This window comes from Stegostoma tigrinum, chromosome 16 (assembly GCF_030684315.1).
Source record: "Stegostoma tigrinum isolate sSteTig4 chromosome 16, sSteTig4.hap1, whole genome shotgun sequence".
Taxonomy (NCBI): Eukaryota; Metazoa; Chordata; class Chondrichthyes; order Orectolobiformes; family Stegostomatidae; genus Stegostoma; species Stegostoma tigrinum.
The window spans coordinates 48,651,958-48,664,589 of record NC_081369.1 but is presented as its reverse complement, the minus strand read 5'-3'; the positions used below and the strand labels follow the sequence as shown (position 1 = coordinate 48,664,589).

The 12,632-nt window shown below is 39.2% G+C and overlaps 1 protein-coding gene across 2 annotated transcripts in view; it reads right to left on the bottom strand.

Annotated features, from left to right (window-relative positions):
* Positions 1-1,998: 1,998 nt before the first annotated feature.
* Positions 1,999-12,632, bottom strand: part of wfdc1 (WAP four-disulfide core domain 1) — a 57,236-nt gene continuing 46,602 nt past the window's right edge. Inside the window, exons 5-6 of one of the 2 annotated variants that reach the window (XM_059651750.1) lie at positions 11,539-11,583; positions 1,999-8,401 (exon numbers count right to left, since the gene is read on the bottom strand). In XM_059651750.1, coding sequence (XP_059507733.1) covers positions 8,343-8,401; positions 11,539-11,583 — 104 coding nt within the window. In that variant the 3' untranslated portion in view covers positions 1,999-8,342. The remainder of the gene's footprint in view (positions 8,402-11,538; positions 11,584-12,632) is intronic. The other variant, XM_059651751.1, reaches the window with a different exon arrangement.

Genomic DNA, 12,632 nt, shown 5'->3' with positions numbered 1-12,632 from the left:
TCTCAAGTGAATATGTGGAATTGCAATCATGCTTTTCCAATGTAAAATGATTTGTAAAGAATGTGCAACGTTTACAGTACGCTTGCTTGATATTGCATTTGAGGTCCAATTGCTGCAGAGTTTGGCCTTCAGAAGGTCCATATAAATAAGCAAGCAAGTAAACATAAAACAAATGGAACTTGTCACTACATGCATACATGCTTTACATAATACTCATCCTTGGAAAACAAAATTAGAGTTTTTTTTTCCATTTGTTAAAATTGGTAAATGAAGATGCCATTCAGAAAAATATGCAATTAAAAAAATGAAAGTTTTATGAACTCAGCTGAAAAAGTGATCTGTGCAGTAGAAAACGTTTGCCCACTTGCTTCTGATTTGATAAACAAATAAAAAGAACATTTTGATACTGGTTAAATACTGTTACAGTGTTATATCTGTGTTTATAGCTTATACGTTACGTTACTCTGCTTCAAAGTAATCCTTTATCAGGTGTTCTGAACTATTTGACTGAAGTGTGGAAGTGAACTATGAATGGAAACGTTTTCCACATTGAAATTATGTCAATTTGTAGCAGTTTGTTGACATTTGACAGCAAGTAAGCTATAATAGACAAGAACTGTAACCAAGGAGAAGCAGATTGATTGAAAGTTGAATGGGATAGGAGAGGTGATGGCATTGTGGCTGTGCCATTGGACTTGTATTCCAGAACTCTGGGTTAATGTTCAGGAATCATAGAATCAAATCCCACCAGGGCAGATGGTTAAAATTTGAATTCAGTAAAAATCTGGCTTAATAGCATTCATGTGACCATTGTCAATTGTTGCCCCCACAAAAGAAAAACACGTCTGCTCTGCTAATGCCCTTCAGGGAAGGCAAGCTACCATTACCATTGGTCTGGCTTTCAGGTGACTTTAGCTCCACAGCAATGTCATTGACCTTTATTTAACCTCTGAATAATTAGGGATGAGCAATAAATGCTGGTCTAGCCTGTGACACCCACATCACAAATAAATGAAAGAAAAAAAAGCTAAAGAACAAATTGGTTCAGTTGTCAGTTTCCTCAGTTACAATGCACAAATGTGACAGGTTTATTTTTGCTGCCGAATAATATGTTCACATTTCCAGTGAATAATTTAGCATTCCACATTGTATCAAATGTAATGTTGTTTATAAATCTCCAAACCGATGTATAAATGTAGTGACGTTTCATATAAAATTAATGCAACAATCTTCTCAAATTCAGCTATTCAATAGTCAAAAAAGATCTGTTCACGTGAGGTGTTATTACATAATTGAGGCCCAACAAGGTTTTACCTTTGTTAACAGATATTAAGTACACAACCATTTAATTGCTTAATTTTAAATTCTCTGTATGAAACACTTCATATATTTCCACTCTTCTTTAAAAAAAACTAATGTCTACTCCCTTGAAAAATTGTTGAAAATATTGCTGATGTAAGTTGTAATAATGATATCAAGAAAAGGCAACTAACTGACTTGTTATTGTATAGCTTAATGTAAAATAAATTTTGGACATATACATGAGGTCAGTCATTATTTGAAAGAGAAAGGTAGATGAAATTACACCTACAACTTTGTTATTTTCCAGATCCTGATTTGACTTTCTATAAATTTCTATCAGCTTCTGTTTCTACTGTTGGTGGTGAATAACATTGCACAATATAAAATGAAGGGCTAAATTCAAAAACAGGTTGAGGGATCACAAGGTGAGGTTGACCCAAATACATTTCTTTCATTGTAGACAGCACACCAGTATCATTCCCTATGATTAACACGATTGTTGCACGCCGTCAACTAACTGCATTGTTCAGCAGCTGCATGTCTTAGTGGGCTTAAAATGGCGAGAGGTTAGCTCTAACTAACGCTACATGACATTATTTAATATAACAAAGTGTGAAGCTGGATGAACACAGCAGGCCAAGCAGCATCTCAGGACCACAACCCTGAGATGCTGCTTGGCCTGCTGTGTTCATCCAGCTCCACACTTTGTTATCTTGGATTCTTCAGCATCTGCAGTTCCCATTATCACATGACATTATTTAATGTTAGCTTACATCTCTTAAATGGGGTGCACTGCAGATGGAGGTGTTTACCACTAATTCTGCTCTGGAAATATTTAATAATAGCACAGTATGGGAGACAGTCTGATCTAGTATTTCCTAATGATGTACTTAAAGTCTTGGTCAGGATGGGGAAGAGGTGCGCTGAATCAGTAGATAGCCATGGAGGTCACTGCAAGAAGTCAAACTGCTAAGGCCTGGATGTTATACCACAAAATATTCAATAAAATGATTTCATTCATGTGGTCAAAGTCACAAAATGCATCTTCGAGTGCAACACCCCACCGTACACACTGTTAACATTAATTGAACCACACCCACATCACTCACTACTCCCAAAATTACATCATCATCCCGGACTTGAACCTAACATAGCTTCATCCTGCACCCACATACGTACTAATGCTGCAAGCCATGCCCCCACATTTCAGTTTGCATACATGACCAGCTATTTAACAATGAAAACAACATCACTCATACACCGAGTGAACACACCTTCAAGGCGAGGAGGTGCGGAAATGGAGGCAGTAGATGCTAATGGGAAGACGTAAGGTGTAGCTTCATGTCCTCACCCCTTGGACGTGACAATGCCTAATATCATTGGAGTAGCCACTGCTTACGCCTCCACCAAGCTGAGCCAAAAACGACAGAAGTAGACAATATATTTCTACCTCATCCATATCCTCACAAGTTGTGATCCCCTTATCTGACACAGAAGATTCAGAATATGTAAGCTTCTAACTCTTACTTTGTGTCACCCTCTCTCCTCCTCTCAACCTGCCCTTATTCTTTCCTTCTTCCAGACACTCAAGAGCTGCTGTGGGAGGGGGAAAATAGGTGGAAGTCTGATAACGGGCTAACACTGTTACCTGATCTATCAGTTGCTGGCATAAGATTAAATACTGGCACTGCATTTACTTTAGTGTATAGTGTATGAGGTGGAGTGTACAGGGTGAATCATTGGGCAACAACAACCTGAAGTCAAGGCAAGGAGCAAAGTTAGTGTGGGTGGCAACTCCCTAGATGGTGCGTCTCTAATGACTTCTGGCGCAGACGATTCAGACGAATACATTGATGGGACACACAGTCTGCAGAAGAAAGTTGCTGACATGCACTGTGGAATACTTGCTACATTGGCAAGTCAACCTATGTGAGAGATGTTAAAGGAGCATGGAGAAGTCTAGCACCAACTTTCCACGGTGTGCAGAACTTTCAGTTGTGTTTGATTAACCTTTAAGATAGCAGCTACTCTGCACTCTGCGGCATTAACTGCTTAACACAGGATCAGGAAAACAATAATACATTCAAGGGTGGCTCAGCCTTGTTCATATTGGGCTCCACTGTTTAGGTATCTTCATCAGACTGTCAGCCCACAGAGGTGACAAGGTATGTTACAACACATCCTTTACCATACTATCTATTAAACATATAACCATTCCTTTCAAGGCAGATCATAATGCTTCCAGCATGGAAATGGTGCCAACACCATTAGCAAACTTGTGGACCTAGCCAGGAAGAAGCAACCGATGGGTGGTGCCTCAAGATTTTGTTGCAGCTGCAGCAGAAGCCACATGATGTCTAGCTGCTGCAGTAGAAGCTCAGAACTCTGCCATTTAATGTAGGGTCCAGTCCTGGAAGCAATCTGAAAGCCACATCATGGCCAGTGTTAAAGAGTTTTGCAGCAGCCCAGCCATCAATTCTCAAATAAGAACCAACCCAGGAGGAGTGGGAGTTGCTCCATAGAGCCATAAACCTGCTGACCTCCTATTGTTCTTTCTCAGGCTAATGTCATGTGTGCTCCCACCCTGTCACCTCACCATTGCCAGTCCTGGCTGCTGCAGCCTATCTCAACATGGTGTAGCCCAGGCCTTTTAACACCAAAATACTCAAAGTCATCCTGCAATTTGTGAGCTTACACCACTGAAAGTCAGCAACCTTCCACCACAGGCATATTGCAATTGCAGGGATGGCATTGCGTAACAAAGCAAAGGCACACAGAGATATCAAGGGCACAGAAACATGGGATTACTTGACATTTGAATATTGAATAGCATCTGGCACAACTTAAATTCTAAATTTTGTTCAGTATGTCTTAGCTCGCGTTTCATTTTTGCATTTAATTTTAAGTAGAAGCTGCGATGATCAGTGACAGCGGAACTGATGTTGCTGCTGGTCGTCCAGTTGATGGTAAGTACTGCAAAGTTCCTTTACAGTGGTTCTGGCAACAGTAATATAATTTCTGCATGAGCCTGGAACCCAAGGCTGATGTTTTAGGGATTTGCATTTGGACCCCTGCGGCTGATGATGAAATTTGAATTAAATAACAAGTTGGAATTCAAATCTAGCCTAGTCTCAACAGCATAATCGCTAATTGTTGTAAACACCCAACTGGCTCTCTCATTCCTTTTAGGGAAGGATATCTGCCATGCTTACCTGGTCTGGCTTAAAAATAGAAACTTGGAAGATAGGAGCAGGAGTGGGCCATTCAACCCCTTGAGCCTGCTCCACCATTCATTATGATCATGGCTGATCATTGAACTCAGTACACTAATCCACTCTTCCTCCCCATATCCCTTGAGTCCTTTAGCCAAAAGATCTATATCTATCCCCTTCTTGGAAAGGCTGTTTTGGCTTTAACCACTTTGCGATACTGAATTCCATAGGGTCACCACTCTCTGGGTGAAGACGTTTCTCCTCATCTCATACCCTAAACAGTTTTCAGCTTATCTTAAACTATGACCCTCATTTTGGACCTCCTCTCACCATCAGGAACAGCCCTGGTAGGATAATATAGGTTTCTATGAGAGCACCCCATCATTCTTCTCAACTCCAGTGAATACGATCTTAACCTACGTAATCTCTCCTCATGTCAGAGTTGCCATTCCAGGAATCAATTCAGTAAACCTTCACTGCACTCCGTCTACAACAAGAACATCCCTCCTCAAATAAGGAGACTAAAACTGCACACAATATTCTAGGTGCGGCCTCACTAATGCTATGTATAACTGCAGCAAGACATCCTTGTTCACACCAACAGAATGTTGTTGACTCTTAACTGCCCTCTGAAATGGTCTGGCAGCCACTTTATTCCTGGGAAATTAGGGATGGATAAGAATAGGCTGGACTAGGCTCTGAATGCCCACATCCCATCAATGAATAGAAAACAATAGTCAGTGATCTCCTTTAAGCAAAGGCAGATGAACTATCATGAGATGTTGAAAATATCCTCTGCTCGGCTTTTAAATAGTCAGTCTGTAAACAATCATGGTCACCGTCTGACAGTGCAGCCCTTGTCCTGCTCTGACTGCAACAGGTAGCTGTTTTTAGTGAAGATAGCCTGATTCAGATGCACATTCCACTGAAGTTCTGGTGAAAGGATGACTTCCACAATACCCCAGCCCTTAGCTGAGAAGCCTCGCTCCCCTCTTCTGGCAGCCTTCCCTACTCAATTTTAGGATCATGTTGGATGCCAAGGATAATGCCTACTATTGTACTAATGCCTAAGAATAATTCATTTTGCAGATGTCAGGAAAAAAAATCTTACAGCATGCATTACACCACTCCTGGTAGACATTAGCAACTTTAAATAACTTTCAAAAGCGCCAAACAATTGAACAATCAGAGCAACAGTGAGTAGAAATCAATCAGCACTTAACCCGAAGGTGGTATATATCTCTTTAATCAGAACTAGTGTGTCCTTCATGCTGCTGAATATCAGATTAGACAGACTTTATCCACCTGAATTTTGTAGCAAAAGTTTTTTTTACGAAAGGTACTCCATAATACGTTTGACAAAGACAATAAGAATACTTCATAATTACTGTCCACACATATTGGTTCACTTGATTTGCATTATATGTAGCAGTGCTGACTATAATTTGAAGACTACAGCACCAAACATTTTATTAGCTTATGAATTGTCAGCTTTAATTTCATTGACCACAAAATCAGAGTCAATGGATAACTGACAGACTTGCTGCTGACCTTGAAAACTGCCCACAAATATCTGGGCATCGATTTTCTCTTCCCAATATTGATTAAATTCTGACACTAATTATAAGGAAATCTCATCTCCAAAATCAATAATATCTTTACACAAGCTAAAAAGTCAATCATATCGAAGCATACTCAGATAGCAGGCCAAGAAAAAGTTTATCCTTAACTTAATAAATCATTTTTCAGGCCATGAAAGAATGATTGAGATATACGTAAGGGATTATGTTCAAACTGAATTATTATAGTCAAATCTTGTTTTTCGCACATCCAACCTTCACAAGTTCACCTATCCATGCAAAACCTATTGTGCACCTTTCGCCCACTGAGAGTGTAATCTTAGCTGTGGTGTTGAAGAAATAAATTAAAACTTACTTCCTGAAGCAGGTGTGCACTGCACATTTTCGCTGTTTGCGAAAATCACAATTTACAAAGTTTCCCTTTTTCAAGAACATTTGCAAATCACAAGCCTTCATTCAAAAATGTGTGTAGTGTACCTGATTTTTTTTTAACAAGTGACGTTTATCATAATAATACTTTGCAATCCACAAATGTACAATTAGTTTTCCAGGGACAGGGAAGTTGTTGGGCAGTAACGCTGACTAGGTCTGTTAAAATAAAATCGAGATACACATCATTCAACAAAATGCAACATTTTCCAAGCTTTTTACAATGAAACCATTCATGTGAAAAGGGGAATTTTGCATCATATCAGCAATTTTACATAGATTTACTTCTGCAATGACTTCATCAATGATAAGAGCCACTGCCAGAAACTTCCAGGCAACTGGGTTTAATTACACATGCAGAAGTTGTTGCCAGTTTGGTAGAATGTTGAGCACAAAAATTGGCAGTTTTGCCATTATTAACATCACAAAATCTGGGCCATTATCTTAGTGATGTAAATGATTGTTTTCAATGTAGTTAAATTCTTTGGCCCAGAAAGTTTGGTGAATGCTGAGATTTGGATCATTTATGACCTCCTGCAGCTCCAATTGTTTTCCTGTTGCAAAATTATTGGAGGCACAAGTTGAACAAACTCAAACAGGATTGTGGTGCACTTGAGACCTTGATGAGTAATGAAACCAATTTCTACATCCCAGCCATGAAATTTAAATGGCTGTCAAAGCTGTGAAGTGACAGTTTGACCATCTGCTTATGAAAATAAGATCGATCGTTGAATTACAGCAAAGAATACATGTACAAGTGCCAAGTTTTATTTTGTTTATGGGCCTTGCGAGGTGAAAAAGACAGCCTTTTGCACATGGTTCAGATTGTTTGGTATTTTAAAATTTAGGAGTGGAATTAATTGAAAGCAGCTGTTGCTATCAATGAAAGCATTATATTTTATTTGATAACACAGTATGAAGCTGGATGAACACAGCAGGCCAAGCAGCATCAGAGGAGCAGGAAAGTTTGACATTTTGGGTTGAAACCCTTCTTCAGAAAAATCATATTTCATTATATTTATTGTTACTTTTGGAACTTGCATGTTAATGTTGCTTTCTTGTAAAAATAGTAGGTCCAGATTTCTTTTTTACTCAACTTGCTCAGACATTATTATGCACTCCTCTGGGACAGGTGAGATTTGAACTTGGGTCTCTTGGTTCTGGGAACCCACCATTGCACAACCAGAACCTCAGATACTTTGAAATGGTTGGTGGAGTGGGTAGGTCAGTGCTAAGTCTAAACCATGGCAGGCTGAATTGAATTTAACATTTACTTTGTTCCCAGCAAGAGTCCACAAACACTCATTTTAATCAGTGAAACAGAGCAGCTCAACTTACATTCTGGTTGGGTGTTTTCTGTAGCATGTACAGATCCTGTAATTGCCTACTGGTTATAAGCTGGAAGACCACTGGATAAATAAATTAGTCCACTCAAGGGACCCGCAACTTTCCGTCATTGGTTTAATTCATTTTCGAAGCACAACATTTCTAGACATTTATAGGGAGATGTATAGCAAACTATCCAGCAATTTGCAGCAATTCACAGCTCATGGTGTAACTCATACTTGCTGTAAATTGTTGGAGACTTTATATACTGATGACATTATGTGAATGTTGCTTACAATTATTTTGCCAACGAAATCCTGGGCTTTTATTTGATAAGCAGTTAATGATGAAACGTATGTGACTCATTGTGAATAATGATCCAGGTTACTGATATTTTTACAACAATTGATTGTGTTGCAGAACTACAAGTAGTGCGCTCTTAATCACATTGTGCTCTTAAAGCAGATCTTGCTGTACCTTCACATTGGCAACTTTAGCCCAGATGTTTATAGTGGTGTTTCTTGTAGCCAACAGCATTATTAGAACTAGTTCCTGCAAAATGAAAATATACTTGTTACAAATTTAAATTATTTTATTCATTGCCATGAAATGATTTTCTTTTGAGGCCTGAAGATTGAGAGAAGATACTGCAGAACATGAATTATAATACTGCTAATTTCAGGGCGTAGTTAGTTGTGGTGTACACGGACTTCAGTAAAGCCTTTGATAAGGTTCCACACGGTAGGCTATTGGAGAAAATGCAGAGGCATGGGATTGAGGGAGATTTAGCAGTCTGGATTAGAAACTGGCTTTCTGTAAGAAGGCAACGAGTGGTGGTTGATGGAAAATATTCAGTCTGGAGTCCAGTTACTAGAGGCGTGCCTCAAGGATCTGTTTTGGGACCACTGCTGTTTGTCATTTTTATAAATGACTTGGACGCAGAAATAGGTGGATGGGTTAGTAAGTTTGCAAATGACACTAAAGTCAGTGGAATGGTGGACAGTGTGGAAGAATGTTGCAGGTTGCAGGGAGACTTGGATAAACCGCAGAATTGAGCTGAAAGGTGGCAAATGGAGTTTAATGTGGATAAATGTGAGGTGATTCACCTTGGGAAGAATAATAGGAAGACAGAATACTGGGTCAATGGAAAGATTCTTGGTAGTGTGGATGCGCAGAGGGATCTTGGTGTCCATGTACATAGAACCCTGAAAGTTGCCACCCAGGTTGATAGTGCTGTTAAGGAGGCTTACGGTGTGTTAGGTTTTACTGACGGAGGGATTGCATTCCGGAGCCCGTGATGTCATGCTGCAACTGTACAAAACGCTAGTGCGGCCTCATTTGGAATATTACGTGCAGTTCTGGTCACTCCATTACAGGAAGGATTCGGAAGCATTGGTGAAGGTGCAGAGGAGATTAACCAGGATGTTGGCTGGTCTGGAGCAAAGGCCTTATGAAGAAAGGCTGAGGGACTTGGGTCTGTTCTCATTGGAGAGAAGAAGGCTAAGAGGGGATTTAATAGAAACATAGAAGATGATCAGAGGATTAGACAGGGTGGACAGTGAGAGTCTTTTTCCGAGTATGATGGTGTCAGCTTGTATGAGGGGGCATAGCTACAAATTGAGGGGTGATAGATTTAGGTCAGATGTCAGAGGCAGGTTCTTTACTCAGAGAGTGGTAAGGGCATGGAACGCCCTGCCTGCCAATGCAGTTTAGTCAGGCATTTAAACAGTCCTTGGATAAGCATATGGATAATGAAGGAATAGTGTAGTGGGAGGGGCTTAGATTAGTTCACAGGTCAGCACAACATCGAGGTCTGAAGGACCTGTTCTGCGCTGTATTGTTCTACGTTCTATGTAGAAGATTCATGGATATTAGGTAAAAATATTTGGAAGGAGAATGAAATGGTTCCTTTGGGAGAAAAAGATCTTTAGTAAAGAGACTTGAACATTTCTTACAATAAGAATTTAGTGTAAAAGATATATAGTTCATTTAACAGAATCTTATCTGTACTTTAAAACATGATAAGTACAAATAAATTAGAATGCTTAAATTTGAGTGCGGAGATGTGGACATTTGATCCATTTTGCCTAATCAGTGCCAGCTCCAGAACAGAACAATTTAATTCCATTTTGCCGTTTTCTTTTCCTATTCCCTTTACATTTTTCTTTTGTGCTAAATTAGTTTTAATTTCCAGGACTGATTTCACTTTAATCATCATTTCTGGTAATGCATTCTATATTGTTATAGCCCTTGGATAAAACAAAATCCTGCAAACTTGTCATTTATACTAAAAAAGTTAATGATAACTTAATGCTCCATTGTTGTAAATGGCAATTACGTTTGACCTGCAAAATGTTCCCTGGCTTTTCAATTTTTTTAGAAAAAAAGATCCTAACCTATTAGCAATATAGCCTGACAGAATGTCACATTTCAGCAGTGAGAGGGTGGAGTATTAAGAAAGGTAGTTGAAATTACGACTGACATGCGATTTGATTATACTGATTAATATAAATGTAATATCTCATATTGGTAGATTCAGCAAATTCTCCTTTTAAAATCATGTAATGGTGCTCTCTGCTTGATCTAAGCAAACATTTGAGTAGGAGATATTTAGTTTCTTTCTCTCCCTCCTATGCTATGTGTTAAATTACTTTTGCAAGAGTGGGTCAGGATGCACCCATTCATTTCATTTTCTCCTATTATTTGAAGTTACCCAAATTCTCAACCCTTAAAAAGGTTGGCTAAATTGCTATGGATACCAAAGAGTGATACAAGGTGTTACATTTAATACGTCCTTGGTAATTGCTATATCCAATTCTAAAATCCGGTGTACAAACAAATTATGTTTTACACACAGCCTCTTGAGCCTTCCCTGGTATTCAATAAGAACATGGATAATCTGATTAATCCACATTCCTACCAATCCTCAATGCTTAGCAAGCATTTCTCTATTGCTGCCTTAGAAAAATATATATATAGGCTACATTCCACTGTTTTTTGAGGAAGAAAGTTTGGAAGACTCAACTGAGAACCTTTCTCCTCATGAAAGGTTTGCAGAAGCATTGGATGAACAGACAGCCAATTTGATTTAGCTTTCAGAAGTATATTGTACATTATTAGTAATTGTTTTTGCTGCTGAGCAGGCCATCAAGGTCTGTGCGTGGGAACAGCTTCCAGAAGCAGAAGCCATCCAGCGATCCACTAAATCTACTTTACAGTAAATTAACTTGGGGTGGCACGGTGGTTCAGTGGTTAGCACTATTGTCTCACAGCACCACAGACTTGGGTTTGATTCCACCCTCAGGTGACTATCTGTATGGAGTTGGCACATTCTTCCCGTGTCTGTGTGGGTTTCCTCCAGATGCTCTGGTTTCCTCCCACAGATTCTATGTCTCTAAATTGAGAGGCATATAGCTTCCCAGCAGCCATGGCTTACAAAACATTGGCTGGGTGTAGAGAATAATGAACATCCAGACCGCGAGATATTTTTCTTTGTATTAATTATTTAATTGAATAGTACTATATTAGTATTTTAGTTGTCTGTTATATAGCATTTTGTTTACTTTGAGTTTGTTACAGTAGACGTCTTCATATGATTAAACCTTGTTATACGTTGTCTCTGTGTACATTGTAACACATAACCTGCAGTCAACGAGCATGCTATTCAATTTACTTCCTGAAATTCTTACCAAAATAATCTTTATAGTACATTTTCGGTCTTAAATTGCGCCCATCTGTGAACAGACATTGTGATTAATTCGATGTAACTTTAGAGACATTATTGAAATAGCCTGAACAAGAAATGACTCTTTAGGGCAGCACGGTGGCTTAGTGGTTAGCACTGCAGCCTCACAGCACCAAGAACCCAGGTTCAATTCTACCCTCAGGTGACCACCTGTGTGGAATTTGCACATTCTCCCTGTGTCTGCCTGGGCTTCCTCCGGGTGCTCTGGTTTCCTCCCACAGTCCAAAGATGTGCAGGCTGGATGGATTGGCCTTGCTAAATTGCCCGCAGTGTTCAGGGATGTGTAGGTTAGGTGGATTAAAGGGGGAAATGGGTCTGGGTGGGATGTCTGAGGGTCAGTGTGGATTTGTTGGGCCAAAGGTCTTGTTTAATTGATTAATTGAAATATTTTGATTCAAAATAGCTCATTTATCAATTAATTTTTGCCTCAAAAGATGAAAATGTTGTAGAATTCATGGCTGTTAATCTCTATCTTTCTTTGCTAATCCACACAATTAACAGGAACGGAGTTGCATTTTCCTGTATGTCAGTTTTGTTCATTGGTTGGCCAAAAACCTCATAGCTAGACCCTTCATTGCATTGAATGCCATTTCTGAATTTCTGGATTGATTAGGGCAAACCAAAAGGTATTTTTCACAATGAAAAATGTGTCAAACATTTCATTTATACAAGGGCCCCTTGGCAGCGCAAATGGGATATAAATGTAATAATTTGGCAGTAAAGATGAAACTGAATTTCCCACATATAATTATGAAGATTTAGTCTGTAAAATAAGGAAATGCAAACTTAGATATATGGATTGACCTTCATGATTTCATGATGTCCCAAAAGGTTGGCATTACAGTGCAGTGAATACACGCAAGGATGCAAAGCCAACTCCACCTAATCTATTTGTATTGTATAACGTATCCCAGAACATTATGAGAAATAGGGGAGGAAATTACGAGACGCCTTGCAGAAATATTTATGTCATTTAAAACTACAGAAGAGGTGCTTGATGATTGCAGGGTGGTTAATGTTGTACCTTTGTTGAACAAA